Source organism: Macrobrachium nipponense, chromosome 21, assembly GCF_015104395.2.
Source record: "Macrobrachium nipponense isolate FS-2020 chromosome 21, ASM1510439v2, whole genome shotgun sequence".
Lineage (NCBI taxonomy): Eukaryota > Metazoa > Arthropoda > Malacostraca > Decapoda > Palaemonidae > Macrobrachium > Macrobrachium nipponense.
Window position 1 is genome coordinate 9,820,824 of NC_087212.1, and position 18,204 is coordinate 9,839,027.

The window sequence follows — 18,204 nt, forward strand, 5'->3', positions numbered from 1 at the left end:
ACTCTCTTTCTTTCATCTTACTTTCCACCCTCTCCTAACACTTGATTCACAGTGCAACTGCGAGTTTTATCTCCTGTTACACCTATATATATATATATATATATATATATATATATATATATATATATATATATATAAAATCTTTAACCATCTTTAAAAATACATAAGCTACACTGGTACTGTTCTAACAATTGTCAACGCGACAGAACTGCCATATACCCCAAGATCATATTCCTTGCAAATTCCCTTCCCATCCCCATTATCCTAACCCATTTCATCAACCTTACCCACTGACCTAGACATAACCAAATCTGACGAAGTTACAAGGAGACTTGTTTAACGAAGTCTTCCCATTTCAGTACAGCAATCAGCGCATGGTGAAGCCTGGTAAACGCCCCGCGAAGAAGGGCTTCACCACCCTCAGGGACGAGTGCCTGAAGGCCAACAGGCTCTTCGAGGATCCCGAGTTCCCTCCCAACGACTACTCCATCAACTTCGACGGCGTCACCAGGAGGTCCTACGTGTGGAAGAGGCCTCATGTGAGTGTCCTGTCATTTATTTATTATTGTCTAAGGGTTTAGTATGATAGTGAATTATTTGACTTTATATTCTTTTTATTTATCTATTTGCTGTTCTGTTTTCCTAGATATTGAAGGGCAAACCTGATTATGTTGTTGGGTAACTTTTGAACTAATGGTTGCAACTTAGGAAAATTCAATTTATATTATAATAATATATATTATATATATATATTAATATAATAATTAATAATAATAATAATAATAATAATAATAATAATAATAATAATAATAATAATAATAATAGTGTTCGTGACCTCGGTAGACTTAGATAGCAAAAAAAAATTCAGGCACTGATTTACTAGTAATTTTACCCATCTCTTGTCAGCTCTGAAAACTGATCAATTATAAAATAAAACATCTTGAACGAACCTTTCAACTCTGGTGTAAGCGGCAGTATGCCAAAATAAATTCCGGGAAGCCCTTGCAATACATACGAGTATTTATAAAATAATTATGAAGAACAATGATAAGAGAAAGGCTAAGCACTATGAAGTATACGTGTAATTGTAGTTGGCAACTGAGCGTTACTGTAGTAGTAGCGGTGGTGGTGGGGGATAAGCCTATGTAACGGCTCGTCCGACTGCATTATAAAAATTCTGTGTAAACAAACAGAAGGGCAAAAAAAAAAAAAGGTATAAAGCTGAGTATAAGTACTTGAGGTTGTCAAGGAGCAAAGTGAATTCAAGCAAATCTGACCAGATTTCCAACAGATTAACCTAGTTCCTTTGTATAATTTGTAACATTCTTGTGGTGATCTTGTCGTCTTCACCAGTGGCCGCTAATTCAAAGGGTGCTGCCTGCCGGCGCGTCCCGAATTCGTTTGGGTAAAGATATCGTAACTGTCAAATCATTTGTCTTCTCATCACTTGCCTTGTATTTTACTTTTCATTATATCAATTTCTAGTTTATTTATCGTAAACTATTTCTATTTATGCATTTTTTCGTTTGTTTTTTTCATTGTTTAGTTCAGTTGTATTTCATTTATGCTATTTTTAAGTTATTTTTTTTAAAATCTAGGGTTAACTGTTTTCTATTTCTGCTGACGCACCACATTCATCAAATGATTCTCGTCTCAGTCTTCATCATTTATTTATCTAACCCTTGCATTTTATGCACCTATCAACATAGAGTAATTTTTATCTTATTTCTTTTCTTCTACCATCAGGAATTGGTCAAAGACGCCCATCTCTTCGTGGAGGGTGCCAGTCGTTTCGACATTCAGCAAGGTGAACTGGGTAAGCATTTCCTCGCCATTAAATTGCTGCTGAATACAGCTGGCCTTATGCCAGCACCAGCTCTTCGATTTATGAGCATTCAATTTAAAAAAAAGGATATGGGAGCTATCTTTTCTCAGTTTTCGGGTTCATATTGACTCATTGTTGTTCGAAACCAGAAGAGTAGCTGAACATCTTTATTTTTAAGACCTCTGCTCTCTTGAGCGTGGATCTTAGCCTCCCCATTATCTTAGAATCTAGGATGAACCACCTTTGATCTTGAGCCTTTGAAGTTTACTCGACTCTTAAGCTGACCACGCCAGTGCGCCTTCATTAGACCGTAAAGATTCAATTATTCCAAACCCTTTCAATCTCAGTAAATGCTTCACTAATCCTAGATCGGTAGGTGCTCCCTGACAGTTTCTAAAGCAGTTGTTTACATACTTTCCTTCTTCTTCTCTCTAGGTGACTGTTGGCTTCTGGCCGCCATATCAAATCTCACCTTGAACCCTCGACTGTTCCACGTAGTGGTTCCAAGGGACCAGAGTCTTAACAACTATTATGCCGGGATATTCCACTTCAGGTGAGCGTTCTTTGCAAATGGCTCTTAAAGCAAAACTTAGGATGTGTCCAGAGATTGTTAAGCCAGTTCTCCCTTAGGAAAGCGAGTGTTGAGTGCGAATGAAAGGGGAAACATGTGAAAATTTATAAAATATATGGTTTGGTCCAGTGGAAAGACTAAAGAATGAAAGACTGGCGAAAGTAGAGTGGTGTATGTATTGAGCTGGACAGTCATAAAAGTTAGCCATTGTAGTTATAATTATTATACATTCTTAATATTCTTCGTACTTCTGTACGCTTTCTAAGAAATATAGTAGGAAAACATACACTGACATAATATTAATGCATGACACACACGTCAGTAAATGCAAACTAACATTGATTTTTAAAATATTTCAGTTATCGTTCGCTTTATTTTATGCCGCTCCGTTTTCTTTAAATATTTACGTCGAATTCTTTTACCCAGATTCTTTACGTACATCTCTTCAGGCCGATTCTTTGCCAAATTGTTTTGTTATGCTCAAAGCTGAATAGCTTAATAGATTTTGTTTCCCTAATTTTTTGTTGTTTGGTCAATTTCATATATTAGATATGTTTATATAGAAAAAATTATTTTCGAATCGCTAGGCATACTAAGTCCTATTCGCTAGTACTACTACAGGACACGAAAACAGAATTCATCGATCGTGTAGTCAATACTTTGAAATGAACACATTCTATGTCATTAAAACGAGCTGCTTTCCTTTCAGGTTTTGGCAATATGGCAAATGGCAAGATGTGGTCATTGACGACATGTTGCCCACATACTGCGACCAGCTTGTGTTCATGCACTCCAAGACCAAGAACGAGTTCTGGTGTGCTCTCCTTGAGAAAGCTTATGCCAAGTAAGTACTACATCCTTTTTTGCATGTGCCCTTAATTTTAAGATCGACTTGCTATAATCTGAACTTGAAGGACCCATAAAAAACTGGACAATATATTTCCTTTATTAGTCTAAGTAGACATTAACCAATTGTATTAATCGTTTACGGTTTAGGTACACCTACCAAAATCCATCCACAGATTTGTTTAATTTGTTGTAGGTAACACAATTATTTGAAATTGTTTTTACATTATGAAAGAGCTTACAAGTAAGCCCGTTTCAGCGTCTTAAGAAATACTGATTATTTTGGTAAAGGTATTTGCATAGTTTTAAAATTATTTTCTATGATGGTTCGTGTAGGGTATTACTTTAGCACGCACGGAGTACTTATTCAAAATTAACCGTGACAATTATAGACCTAGTTATTACAACAAACTGACGAACAAGTTACCTACACAGGTTTTGGATCAAACGAGGGGCGATTGAATGTATTTTAAAAATAGGTAGTTACGTCAAAGACCGTGAACGTTCATACAAAAATAAAACTTTGGTTGTTTATAATGTTGTTTAAAAACGCAATTTCCATTTTTTCGGCCATTTTGAAATGTCAGTAACTGTTTAGCGCAACTAACCTCTGCAAAATTCTGAGTCTTTTCCTATCTGAAATCTATATATTCTCCTCTATCTGGTAACATTTTATAGCCAAGTGTCTGTTTGCCAATGGTCGCAGGTTCAAGCAACACATTTTGGTTTCCCTAATCACGTACCACTAACCACAAAATGAGATCAAATGTTACTCTGAAAACCAACACTTAACCTAACCAAGAATGACCATAAGTCGCCGAACTTCCCTTGGATCATTACAGATGTGGTAGCCTAACTTATCTAGGCCTATGACAAGGTGCCCTACCCGGAAGACGGTTTATCCTCCAGTTAAACCGTCATCAACTGGTTTACTGTTTGAATGATCGACAGTATAGTATTACTCTTTTCTGAAGAATCTATTTCCGCTGCCTAACTTTGTAGGTAAACAACCCGCTCTGAAGAATCTATTTCCGCTGCCTATGTAAACAAACCGCTCTTGACATTCAGTAATCAATGTTTTCAACCTATATTATGTAATATTTACCTTCTGTCTGCGCCTTCGTTTTGGAATTTGGCTGCAGGATGAATTATCAAAAATTTATCAGAAAATTTTTGTAAGTCCGCTGATCGCTAATTGAATTTATTCAACCCCTTTCGAAAGCGAGGTGGGATACGTCTCTACACCAGGAAGCCGCGTTAGAACTGAAGAAACTGTAACAGTCACTGTCGAATATACGATATGTCCCTTTTAATGCGTTAGCTCCTTGTAGATCATAGAGATAACAATGTACTTCGAAGTGATATGTACTAAATATTACGCGTTGCAAACATACTAGCTTATACAGACTGCAATTTGCAAGAATCCATCACAATTATCTCCGATAAACCGACATGTAGGTAGTATCTCTCGCCTTACTCAACCAAGCTTCTTCCCACCATCAGGTTATACGGCTGCTACGAAGCCCTCAAAGGAGGAAACATCAACGAGAGCATGGTTGACCTGACAGGGGGCGTGGTCGAGATGATTGACCTGAGGAACCCACCCAGTAATCTCTTCAGCGTCATGAGGAAGGCCTACAGGAGAGGCGCTCTCATGGGATGTGCTATTGAGGTAACTTGCCGTAATTTATTTTAATATTTTTATTTTGTCATCCACTAAAGTTTATTATTTATTGGGCTTAGGGCTATTAATGAACTATCAGAAAATTCATACCGAAGTGAGTTATGATTATGATTTACAATATTTCAAGGGATTTTGTTTAGACTTAATTGAAAAAAATGGTATGCCTTGTACAGTAGTGATTACCTAAGAATTACTAGTCATTTTATTCAATGATGAATTGTTTAATAAAATATTGGTAGCTATAACTAACTTATCAACGTAGACAACTATATTTCCAATGGTCGACTCGCGGGAGATATTTTTGAATGTGTCATTATGAACTTTGAGAATAAGAAAATTTCTAGAATTCTTTTACTGACTGAGACTAGGCTCAGCTAATATTCTTTAATCAATGGGACTCCATTGAAGAAGAATATATATGAACCATGTAAATTCATTCTTAGAAATATACTAGATAGCCTCTAAATTGTGTTCATCCTCCACCTTCAGCCTCAGAATCCCAACATCCAAACCGAGGCCGTTCTGACCAACGGCCTTATAGTACGACACGCTTACTCGGTGACTCGCGTCACTTGTGTCGACATTGCATCCGCTGCTCCAAAAATGAAGGTAAGGTATTCTATATATATATACTCCACGGCTTCCTGCGTTCATTGGGGTTGTTTGTGCTTGTGTTTTTGGGTTGTTAGTATGAGTTATAAGTTTGTTAAACTGTTTGAATAGCTTTTTATTTTTTATTCATTTGCTTCAGGTGCTTAACCTTAGTGTGTAAATGATGCTTATATTTATTTTTGTAGTGGAGCAACCGGTTTTGTATCCTGCTAGTTGGTTTGATACCTTTCTTTTTAATTGTTGTTGCACGAGCACGCATGCGCTCAGCTTCAAAATGCCCTCCAATATTATTAATTATAAATAACTACACTTAACGTTTCCTCAGTTAGACACTCACTACTCACCAAATTTGTTACCTGCGCATCTTTCCAGTTACTGACATTTGATCTTAATTTGGTTTACTTTTTGTCAAAAAATTGACGACCCAACGTTTTTTTTTTGGTTCCTAAACACCATAGATTTTATGAAGGCAACTTACATAAATACATCGCATGAATAATATTTAGTATTAAAATGGAATAAGTAGGTACATGCGCAGGATGTATTCATGAGTGTAAAGCAAGTTTTATACATTTTATGCTTAATTTGGGCTCGAGTGATTTTTTACCTGATCAAGAGACCGTCTCATATAAATTCCACTTCTTTTTCACGCCATAAGGTCTAATAATTCTTTATCAAATGTTTTCACCTCTTGTTTGTTCACTTATTTTATTGTCACCTACTTATGTATTCCCTCTCCTCCACCTCTTGTTGATATCCATAGCTTTCTTAACCTTTAACCAATCAGTCCTGTGGTATCTTACTCAAAGGGGGCAAGAGCCCGGTTCAACCTAAAGTCTGACCAAATTTAGGAGCAGACTCCGAGGCCATTAGCGGCGTTGCCAGGTCATTCTGACCAAGGTATATACTTTGATTCTGACCATTTTAATCCACGCTTGGTTTGACCTCTTAAAACCAACGACCTGGTAGCGCTACCTCAGGGTTCCTCGGCAGAAATGTGTTGTTCCTGCTTGAAGTTGTTTTGTTTTTTGTTGTTGCATTTCCCCTGAAAGACAATAACCTCTGCCCGCAGGCCAATTGCAGCGACGGCCCGGTCGACGTCGGAGGTCTTCAAAATGCCTTTGGGAGCATCCTAAAGCCCCTCATGGGTCTGATTAGCCCCACGGGGGCCGAAAAGGCTCCCAGCAGTGTCCCTTCGATGGGTCCCACCCTCGCCAGCATTTCAAATTTCAACCTTAACTTGGCGTTCCCGGACGTAAGTACATTTTATTCAGCTTAACTGGGAAAGTCCAAAACTGACCTCATTATTTTTTTTTGTTTTGGTGGGGGGGGAGGAGGAAGGGAGTGGGATTTTTATATCATTCACAAATATCTTATCCTTGTCAAACCAAAAACATTTAGTGTTCTAAATAACTTTAGAAACTATACAATAACCGAAATTATAACCTCTTCTAAATCGTGGCCACAGTTACTACTTTAAAATCAAGTAAATGTAAACAATTCACATTTAGAAAATGTTGCCACTTTTCATGGTGAGAGTAAATCCTGACAAAACAAACCCAAATTTCCTACTCGAAAATCCTACACGGTAATAAATGATTCCCCTGCACTTCTTTGCCAAGTTACAGAACTGAATAAATGGAAACTAAAATCCATCTTTGTCGCAAACAGGGCAAGGCCGAGTTGGTTCGCCTCCACAACCCTTGGGGAAACGAGGCAGAGTGGACAGGCTCCTGGAGCGACAAGTCCCCGGAATGGGGGACAATCGCCCCTGAGGACAGAGAACGGTTGGGCCTCACCTTCGATGATGACGGGGAGTTCTGGATGAGTTTCCTTGTAAGTGCCAGGCGTTTTTGTTAAGTGGTTCCACTTAGGTGAATGAGTTGAGTTTAGTATAAAATAAAAGGCCAAGCACTGGGACCTATGAGGTCATTCAGTGCTGAATTGGAAATTGACAGTAAAAGGTTTGAAAGGTGTAACAGGAGGAAAACCTTGCAGCTGCACTATGAGTCAAGTGTTAGGAGAGGGTGGAAAGTAAGATGAAAAAAAGAGAATATGAAAGAGGGTACAGTAAAAGGAACGGAAGTGGTTGCAGCTTGGGGCCGAAGGCATGCTGCAAAGAACCGTAAGTAATGCCTACAGTGCACCGCATGAGGTCCACTGACGGAACTACCCTGCTAAGAGGCCGCTTAGGTGAAGTTTTATGAAATGTTGCCTTTCACTTTTAAAGTTCCTGACCCATGGGAGGATAGTACTACACTGAAAGGCACTACTTGAGGCTCTTTGCGGAGTCCCCCTTTCATTCCTTTTACCGTAACTCCGTTCTTAATTCTTTCTTCCATCCTCCTCTAATAATTGTTTCATAGCACGACTGCAAGGTTTTCCTCTCATTACAACTTTAAAACCTTTTTACCCTCTATTTCCCTTTCGGTGCTGAATGACCTCGTAGGTCCCAGAGCTTGTCCTTGGGCCTAAATTTTAACATTCCATTTCTCAAAAGTCCAATCCTCCATGAGAGGAGGATACACACAGCTGAACAGCATCTCTGTAGAATTGTAGGATTCGTCTGTACTTCAGCTATAAATCTATAAAAATTGTTAGGATTTGAGTACAAAAAGGTCAACTTCAAGGAGCCATTTGCTTATGAAATCTGAAAATCGATTCTAAAACAATCTCATTATATTCAGAGACAACTGCTTTGCGTTTCAGTTGAAAAATATAAATGGAAAAATCAATTCTTCTCCAGGATTTTATCAGGAACTTCTCGACCGTGGAAATTTGTGATGTGACTCCCGAGGTGTTCGACTTGGGTGACGAGGACGACGAAGAAGCCAACACATCCGATAACATCCTGAAGAGGTGGCAGATGGTTATGTACGAAGGGGCGTGGGTGTCCCACCACTCTGCAGGTGGCTGCAGGAACTTCATTGGTAAATGAACTTCTATTATTCAAATGTATCTAAGTATCTAAATTCATTCATAAACGAATGTCACATTTATGTTTTAAAAACATATCTACAATGCAAGAGTCCTGAGTGATCTTTCTGATTTTCGCCTATTTTGTTTCTCCAGATACTTTTGTAACAAACCCCCAATACACGGTTGTCCTGGAGGATCCTGACGAAGACGACGATGATGACCTTTGCACCATCGTCATCTCCATCATGCAGAAGAACGTCCGTCAGCTCAAGCGATACGGAGCAGATTACAATCCTATTGGTTTCACTGTATACAAGGCAAGTGGAGAACTTTTACCCCTTGACTGTTCAGTTTGCAGGTCCTCTTATAGGCATGGGCAGGCAACTTCTTAACCAAAGCCCATCTAACAGTCCTTGTTGAGTTCACATTAGTACTTCTGTACAGTGCCCAGTCAGACACTAAAGCATGACCTGACAACACAAAAATAGTGCACAGGTACTGTACTTAACCAGACCCTAAAATTGCCATTGCTTATGCTACTCCCCACCCAAGAGTTTAGACACTGGGTAGCACAAAATGAGAGTTCTATACAACAAAATATAATTATTCATACTATTTAGATAGTACCTAATTTTGACAAGTATTTCGACAATTGTTGTTGGTTTTATAATATGTACACTATAGTAGGTATTTTATCATATGTACTAATAAGCCATGGTACCCAGATAAAGGTATACAAAAATTTACTTCAAATAACTAATTGCTCTCATATACTAGGTACTAACATACACATTTTTACATAACCTAATGACCTCCTACTGTAGGACAAATGTGCTTCAATTGTTTAGCTAACACTTGCAAATACCTCAACACACGAAGCAAGAAATGAAATGTCCTGTATACAGATTATACCAAGTTAGTGAAAATTTAAACACTACACTACATATGGAATATTCATTGCAAATGTACCTAACGGGTCATGTTCCTTCCTACAGAAACCGGATGATAAGCAGCTTGGTGAGCGCCTCGACAAGGAATTCTTCATGTACAACATGAGTGTAGCCAAAGTGAAGTTCTTCTTGAACACCCGAGAGGTCACAGAACGCTTCCGCTTCCCCCCTGGAGCCTACGTCATCGTCCCATCAACCTTTGAGCCAGAGATGACAGGAGAATTCCTCCTGAGAATCTTCTATGAAGCCAAGAGGTTGAAAATTACCAAGTAGGATGTTTCAGATATTAATTTTATTTCCTCTTGGGAAAGAATGCCAAGCAGTTATACTCGTCAGACAGATCTGTCTTGCCTCACTTATCCCTCATTCAAGGATTAATGAGTGTTTGGCAAAAAGGATCTCTGAAACCCTAGGCCATATCCTGGATGCCAGTACCGAGAGATGAACATATCAATAGGAATGAAATAACACAAACCTTCCCCCACTGTTCTGGTGGAATTAAACCTTGTTACCAAATACTTTTCCTGAGAAATACCTGCCTCTGTTATGTCTTGAGACATAATCTAGTCAGAGTGATTTAGGTCAACTCTGTCCACTGTGATTTTATGTTAAGACATTGAAAATTCCACGGAAGTCTTTCACTTTCATTCAGAAGGATTTAAACCTGCTGAAGTGTTGAGACTTGTATTTGGAAACTGTATTATATGTGCTTCTTTCCAAAACATATGTATGTTTTACAGTATTTTACTGTGGAAGATGAGATGGAAAATATAGCACAGATCATTTCATTTGTGCCATCCTCAATTTTAGTGTATATCTTCCATGTGCTCAAAGAAACCAATCCCTCAGGTTTTCTTGTTGTTTATCATGTTTTGCTTACCCTTGTAAATGAGGTGCAAGTACCGTATGTGTGATATTTATGTATTGTTGTGAAATATTTGTATGTTTTTAAAATAAATTTAATTTTTCATATATGGATTTCATTCTTGGCACTCCATAGCTCAAGATCAGTGTTGATACCAAATTGCAGATAAAGGAAGCATGCAAAATGTGTTTTTGGATACATATACATAATACTAGGTGACATGGATTTCAAATGACATGTGGTTACAAAAGTGAAACTTTAAATCTCAAAGATAAAAAGCATATTATTCATGTACTAGCAAATAGGTGAACAAATGATAATTTGAAAACTGTACAGTATGCAGATTAGATCAAGTTACATATCTTAATACAAACTGGTAGACCTAACTGATCCTCAATGTGCTTCTTAAACTAGGAAAGTATGACTCAACTGGGCATCTAAATATGTGCAAAAATTTTGTGTAAAACTTCAATACATGTCCTTTTATATAAAGAGGGGGGGGGGGGGGGGGCAGAGGGATAGGAAACATCTGAACTCAAGTGAAATGCTAACCATTACAACTTCATTATTTTTTGCCTCAATGTCTGTAGACATTTACATGTGAAGTACAAGAAATCAAAGTGGAAAGCATTATCCATTAACACAATATATGCATTCAACAACTGTGCACTGCTTCAACATTGCAGTGCTGGACTGTGTAACTAAAAACGACAAGAATCCTGTAATGAAGTTTCAAAGATCTCGGAAAACCTTTTTCCAAATAAGATGACTTCATATTTTCCTTGTACACACAAGAAAACTTGTAATTACAAAACTATTTAAAATAATATGCAAAGAGAATAACAATACAGTCCTGATTCAAGAAGCCCATTAAATAATTAAAAATTTGGTATTATACCTTCCGAATAAAACAGGCTTCAGTTTTATCAGCATGTAGCCTGGTGACAGAAAACAACCAGAGTTGTTAAATTACCTAAAGATCACTTGCGCACTTTATTACCACCAAGATATGACCCTTAATAAGATTAAAATATCATTTAATATCAAATGCTCTTCAGGTTTTGGCCTACTCATGGGATATTGTCACCCGGTTGAAGAGCATACTGAAAGCCAGCGATTTCCATGAACAAAAACAAGCATTTCAATAAAAGACTAGATATGCAGTGGTTCACACAAACACAAGTAAATCAATTTACAGTATGTGAAAATCATGATCTGTTATAATAACAAATATCTAACAGAATGAAGCAGCAAACATGTACAAAAAAATTTAAAAGCAATATACAGTACATTGGTCAGTTGACCCGATATTCAGCACCTTTGCTTATTCAGCTCTTTATCTACATCACAATGGCATATACAAAGTAAGACGAAGTAGTTTTTCGTTAATCAAATCATCTTCTCAACTGCTAAAGAAGGTCACCACTGTGACATGAATCAGTTTCATGTACATTAAACTAAGGAAATTAACCTGATTTACATCTATGAAGGCACTTTACATAAATCTTTGGTCTGTGGTGCACAGCAGCAGCAGCATCCTGAGATGCACAAGAGCAACTGGAGCAACAGGTTGCTGCTTTCAAGAGCAGCAGGATGATGAGGACTTTGCTGGAGGGGTCTGAGACTCATTTAAACTCACTTTACTTGTATCCCACTGACCTTTGCCCTGCAATGGAAATTGGACTGGTTACAAGAATATTGTTTGTTTGTATGGTGTTTTTACGTTGCATGGAACCAGTGGTTATTCAGCAACGGGACCAACGGCTTTACGTGACTTCCGAACCACGTCAAGAGTGAACTTCCATCACCAGAAATAAAAATCCCTAACCCCTCAATAGAATGCCCGAGAATCGAACTCACGGCCACCGAGGTGGCACGCCAACACCATACAGACCACGCCAACGAGGTGCTTGTGTGTGGACTAAGGCTGTCAAGATTATGATGGCTGATTGATTTCCTTGGACTAACTTTGCATCAGTACTTGGCATGAAAACATTTACTGAGTAAATACTTCTTGCGTGGTTATCAGCAGTGGCTTCAGAGCTTATTCAGAAAATTACAGTACTGTAAGAGATTTAGTTCTGTCTCAGATGAGACCAATTATAAGTATAATGGAACTGAATTCAGTTGCAACACAAAAGCCTTCTCAGTGAAACTTCAAAAGTAAAATGCAGGAATACATCCACTCAAAGAATACTATACCTGGCATAGGCTGTAAAGATACAATGACTTGTGAAAAAAACCCACCCTGATGCATGTGTAAATATACATGCATACATACACTACATACATATATATATATATATATATATATATATATATATATATATGTCATATCACATTACCGTGATTTATATACATACATCGAGCTACAAATATCCTTTAATATCTAATTCGCTCTACCTTCGAATTAATATCTTTTCATATATGTTTAACCGAGGTAGAGCGAATTAGGTATTAAAGGACATTTGTAGCTCGATGTATATATATATATATATATATATATATATATATATATATATATATATATATATATATATATAAGCGAATACCACGGGAAATGATAGACAGGAATCCAAGCGCTTTCGTCTTTATTCAGACATCGTCCATATGGCACTGCAATAACTATGGCTATGAAGTTTGAACACAAGGTAAAAAAAACATTTACTGAGTATAATTATTCCTCCACTTCAACATGTAAGGAAAATACATGGAATTTCAAACAGCTCTCTTAATCATATTCAGTAGCTCCTTGACGATGTCTGAATAAAGACGAAAGCGCTTGGATTCCTGTCTATCATTTCCCGTGGTATTCGCTTATTTATGAAGTCACGTGCATCTACTGTGATTTTTTAAGCATATATATATATATATATATATATATATATATATATATATATATATATATATATATATATATATCCATATGCAACTAGAGCTTCCAAAACATTCTCAATTCTCCTTACCAGTCAGGCTGGTAGGCAGAATTGAGCAGGTTCTCGAACGCTCTCCTTGTACAACCATTTTTAAATATATATTTGCACTTCCAACAATGTGAAAATTCTCACCATTTTAGTGACCCATGTGACTATGAGATCCTTATAAATTATGATGACTGATTGATTTCCATATGGCACTGCAATAACTATGGCTATGAAGTTTGAACACAAGGTAAAAAAAACATTTACTGAGTATAATTATTCCTCCACTTCAACATGTAAGGAAAATACATGGAATTTCAAACAGCTCTCTTAATCATATTCACCATCTCTCACTAATCTTATGATTGACATTAGATTTTAGCCTCTCTCCTGCCCATCCATCAAACTTACATTAGCCGAGTATAATCTGAGAGTTGAATTCTCATCGCTTTCAGCTAGCTTGACCATATCTTCTGCCAGGATGCTAAATACATCTTCGACACCTGGAATGATAGGAAAAAAAAGTAAGGCCAAGGTAAGGAAAGAACATCATTAACATTACTGCATTTTCTTCACAGCATAAAATGTCATAATTAACTTTATGTGTTAAAGAATCTACATCCTATATTGATTTGTAAATAACAATTCCATTTCTATCTTCCTAAAAAACCAGCAACCTCTCTTATCTCCTTTAAATATTTCGTATCTGCATCATCCCTTTCTCTCATCTACCTTTCTTATGAACAAAAGGTCTTTCTCTACCCCACGTCTGAAGAAAAGGGGGGGGGGGGGATATTTGTATTATTATTCAGAAGATAAACCCCTATTCATCTGGGACAAGCCTACAGGGGTCACTGACTTGATATTCAACCTTGCAATGACTATGGTGTTCATTTGAAAGAAGTTACAGAAAATAACAGGAAATTCACAAAGAAGAGATCATATAGTTATTAGGAAAGAAGAAGAAAAAAGATTAATTAATAAATAAAAAAATAAATAGGTAAAAATATAAATAAATCATTCAAATTAATGGTGAATTGTTCTAGGGCAGTAATGCATTGCAGCTTCGTTTGAATGACTGAGGTTTTAACTGCGCACGAGGGTAGGGAATATAGGCCCTTTCTACATTCAGTATGGCTGATGGAATAGCAACTATATAAAACAGAGTTGGTAGAACTGGGCGAACAATAGCAAACGCAGCGGGCGTTTACCCATTCTCTCTCTCTCTCTCTCTCTCTCTCTCTCTCTCTCTCTCTCTCTCTCTCTCTCTCACCTGTGTTGTCGAGAGCAGAGGTCTCTATGTAGGTAGCACCAATGGAGCTCGCATACTGCTGCGCCGCTGTTTTGTCCACTTTCCGCTGTTCATGCAGGTCTTTCTTGTTCCCCACCAACATCAGCAGGAGGCCGTCACCCACACGGCAGCCTAGTTCTGTTTAGGAATTCAGTTCTATGAGACAGAGTGCTAAACTTACGTCAACAGAAAATGTAACAAAGGTCTATACCAATGATACAGAAAAATGCAGAACACTTGATTTGAAACGTACTGACAGGAAAATTATTCATATATACCAGAAAAACATTCATAATGTTTATATATAATATATAATATATCTAAATATATAATATATATATGTATATTATATATATATATATATATATATATATATATATATATATATATATATATATTGATATATATATATATATTATAAAGATAAAAGGCCCATAAAACACTATTTGAACGTTGCAACCATATATTTCGAGCACTTCCCTCTGTGCTCCTGATCACTGATAAAATATGGACATAGGATATCTTACAAGATATTATATAGAAGCATATATGTGTGTGTCTGTGTATGGACTAATTAGCAAACTGCAATGAAATAAAAGACCAAAGTAAAGTAGGTAAAAACACATCGCAAACCGTTATAAAGTTACAATACAATGTACTTGATACTCTTTGAAACTAACAGCTTACTTCTGTCTGAAAATGTAATAATTAAAAGCAACGAATAAAATGCTCAAAGAAGCCAACAGATACAAACATGCAGAACAGTTTACTGTATTTTATGAAAGTATATATAATAATAGTCGACATCGTAGCTCAGTCAGCAAATGACAAATAATGAGATAGGGTGCTAGACTACTGACGGAGTTTTTTCGTCTTTAAATAAAATGGTTAATTGTGAGAGTGGGTAGATTTTTAATATGTACTATACTAAATACTCGGGTGTATTATACTTATTTCACTATGTTAAAATAAACTGAGAGAACAAATGCTACAATATTCTATAGTATATATTATCGTGACTATATACAATACCAATTCTTCCTCTTTACAGCATACTGTATACCAGCAACTCAGCCTTAGGCTATAGGCCTATGCAGTTACAATAAAATACATAACAGAGAAAAAATCGTGCTGCAACTTGTGAACTGAAGCCATATTATTATCACAGAATTTAATCCCTCTGCCTCAAGAACAGGGTACGGAAGATCGTATCTCTTAGACGTCCATCGCTATGTTAGGCCTACCGGGGTTAAGTTTTCGTCAGGTAAACCCATGATTATGTCTAAGAAAAAAGCTTCAGAGTATAGTATATAATCATACACAGACAGTTGTATACCTTTATCAAGTTTTTGCCCTGTAACGCAAAATCTCTTATCTGGTCAAAAGAGCGAACTAGCGCTATTGATAAAAGATAACGAATATACTTCCTGATAACTCCAGATTATAAGATAAGGTCCACAATAATTTTTGGGCCAAAGATAAATGCTACGGATGAGTCTACGCTGACAGAATTATTAATCATGATTAGAAAATACTGTTAAAGAAATTACCATATTTAAGCGTATAGTCGATATCCTTTGCTATCTAATCACCTAACCTGTTCTAGACTAATGTCTTTGGCAATCAATTAATACAAAAATGGGTGTGCCCAATTCTTTAACACTTCCATTATTTCAGTTTACTCCAATCCTTTTATTATCCGCTGTGACAGCTACTCGTTCTTAGTTTTATTCTCTCTATCATCAACGTATGATAGATCACTCTAAGCAACGTCAGTCTAGTGGCTCTAGTTAGTACTAGGAGTGGGTGACCAACTACGACTACCAGATGACGTGTGCAGTACGGTGCATCTGAGGCGGTGCACTGTAACCCTATTATGTTTTATATCTCTTTGTTTATCTCTCTCTCCTTATCCCTCTCGGTATCTATTGGGACTCGAACGTACTTTACCTTCCACCCAGCCTTTGATGTCATCGAAAGAGGTTTCGCTGGAGAGGTCGAAGACTAATAGAGCTGCGTTGGCGCCCCGGTAGTACATCGGCGCCATGGACCGGAACCTCTCTTGGCCCGCCGTGTCCCATACCTGAACGAAATCAAATACAATAAATTCAAATATATATATATATATATATATATATATATATATATATAATATATATATATATATATAATTTTATTGATTCTGTACATAACTTACATATATTGTATATGTATTTATTGAAAAATGACCTTTAAAGTGTATTTTTTAAATAAAAAAAATACAATTCTTGGGTAATTTAATGCTTAAGTGATTTAATACGTGAGTGATTTAACAGAAGTGATTTAAAATTTAAGTAATTTAACAGTGATTCAATACTTAGTAATTTAACACAAATCATTTAATGCTTAAATAATTTAACAGTGATTTAATACTTAATAATTTAACAGAAGTGACTTGATAGATAATTTAACAAAGTGATTTAAAACAAGTAATTTCAAGAAAGTGATTTAATACTTATGTAATTTAACCCAAGTAATCTAATACTTAATGAATATAACAGAAGTGACTTACTACTTACGTAATTCAACATATTTATTTAAGATTTATGTAATTTAACGAAGTGATTTAATACTTAAGTAATTTAACACAAGCCATTCAATACTTATTCATTTAACAAAGTGATTTAATACTTAAGCAACTTAACAAACTGATTTAATACTTAAGTAATTTAACCCAAGTAATTTAATAACTAATATAACACAAGTGATTTAATACTTAAGTAATTTAACATAGTGGTTTAATACTTAAATAATTTAACAAAGTGGTTTAAGTATACATAAGTAATTTAATACTTACGGTAAGTATTTTAACCCAAGTAATTTAAAAGATAATATAGCAAGTGATTTAATGATTAAGTAATTCAACAAAGTGATTCAATAATTAAGTAATTACTTGAGTAATTTAACAAAGTGATTTAATACTAGGTAATTTAACACAAACGGATTTAATATTTAAGTAATTTAACACAAGTAACTGCGATGTGATAAAAAAAAAACAACTATCTTTCTCTTTAGCGGTTATTGAATCCTCATACTTTAGAGATGTGGCGATAAAATTCTATACTATTATCAAAGGTTTGAGTTGTCAAAATCCAGTTCAAAGTTCGAAAGTTCAGAAAACTCTCTTCATACCTATTACCTAAACACGTGTATACATACAATTACAGGCAAACCTACACACACACACACACACACACACACACACACACACACACCACGACCCTATTATAAGTTATTCTGACCAGCGAATTCATCTCAGCGTGACGTTACGTAACTTGCAGCGAAAATAAAATAAAAAAATAACAAAAAAATTCCTGCTCGGTCTAGCCCGCCTCCCCTCGTCTCCCAGTAACCTAATAGCGGAGATAAGAAGGATTCTGGGCTTGATGTCGTAGGATTGGGGGTGGGGGATGGGGGAGGGGGGAGGGATATCTCTCTACAAGTAGGATACTGTTGGTGGATGTTACGCTTTGGCAGGATGGGGGAATGTTCTGGAAAATACGGACTTTTGTTATTTCATTTTTTTTCCCTTAAAGGGCAAACTTATTCGTGATGGTGTTTTCCTATGGGGCAAGAGACCGTGCTTGGCATAAGGCTAGCTTAGGCTGGTAACTATAGCCAGTTTTCCTTGTGCTAGGCCTTATATATATGTATATATAATATATATCTAATTAATTATTA

The 18,204-nt window shown here is 36.4% G+C and overlaps 3 protein-coding genes across 12 annotated transcripts in view; 1 reads left to right on the top strand and 2 right to left on the bottom strand.

The window, feature by feature from the left end:
* The window catches only part of LOC135197768 (exosome complex component 10 homolog), a 60,362-nt gene extending 55,874 nt beyond the window's left edge, over positions 1-4,488 (bottom strand). The window contains exon 1 of the mRNA XM_064224851.1: positions 4,348-4,488. The gene's annotated coding sequence lies outside the window, so the exon portion shown is untranslated. The remainder of the gene's footprint in view (positions 1-4,347) is intronic.
* The window catches only part of LOC135197769 (calpain-A-like), a 31,153-nt gene extending 20,776 nt beyond the window's left edge, over positions 1-10,377 (top strand). For 6 of the 7 annotated variants that reach the window (XM_064224856.1, XM_064224855.1, XM_064224852.1 and 3 more), the window contains 11 exons: positions 360-539; positions 1,747-1,816; positions 2,261-2,378; positions 3,106-3,240; positions 4,746-4,914; positions 5,416-5,535; positions 6,611-6,793; positions 7,210-7,374; positions 8,285-8,468; positions 8,611-8,774; positions 9,453-10,377. In XM_064224856.1, coding sequence (XP_064080926.1) covers positions 360-539; positions 1,747-1,816; positions 2,261-2,378; positions 3,106-3,240; positions 4,746-4,914; positions 5,416-5,535; positions 6,611-6,793; positions 7,210-7,374; positions 8,285-8,468; positions 8,611-8,774; positions 9,453-9,680 — 1,716 coding nt within the window. In that variant the 3' untranslated portion in view covers positions 9,681-10,377. The remainder of the gene's footprint in view (positions 1-359; positions 540-1,746; positions 1,817-2,260; positions 2,379-3,105; positions 3,241-4,745; positions 4,915-5,415; positions 5,536-6,610; positions 6,794-7,209; positions 7,375-8,284; positions 8,469-8,610; positions 8,775-9,452) is intronic. The other variant, XM_064224859.1, reaches the window with a different exon arrangement.
* Positions 10,378-10,535: 158 nt separating this feature from the next.
* Positions 10,536-18,204, bottom strand: part of LOC135197770 (ras-related protein Rab-21-like) — a 120,729-nt gene continuing 113,060 nt past the window's right edge. For all 4 annotated transcript variants that reach the window (XM_064224863.1, XM_064224860.1, XM_064224861.1 and 1 more), the window contains exons 3-6: positions 16,435-16,567; positions 14,467-14,622; positions 13,605-13,696; positions 10,536-11,938 (exon numbers count right to left, since the gene is read on the bottom strand). In XM_064224863.1, the coding sequence (XP_064080933.1) occupies positions 11,852-11,938; positions 13,605-13,696; positions 14,467-14,622; positions 16,435-16,567 (468 nt within the window). In that variant the 3' untranslated portion in view covers positions 10,536-11,851. The remainder of the gene's footprint in view (positions 11,939-13,604; positions 13,697-14,466; positions 14,623-16,434; positions 16,568-18,204) is intronic.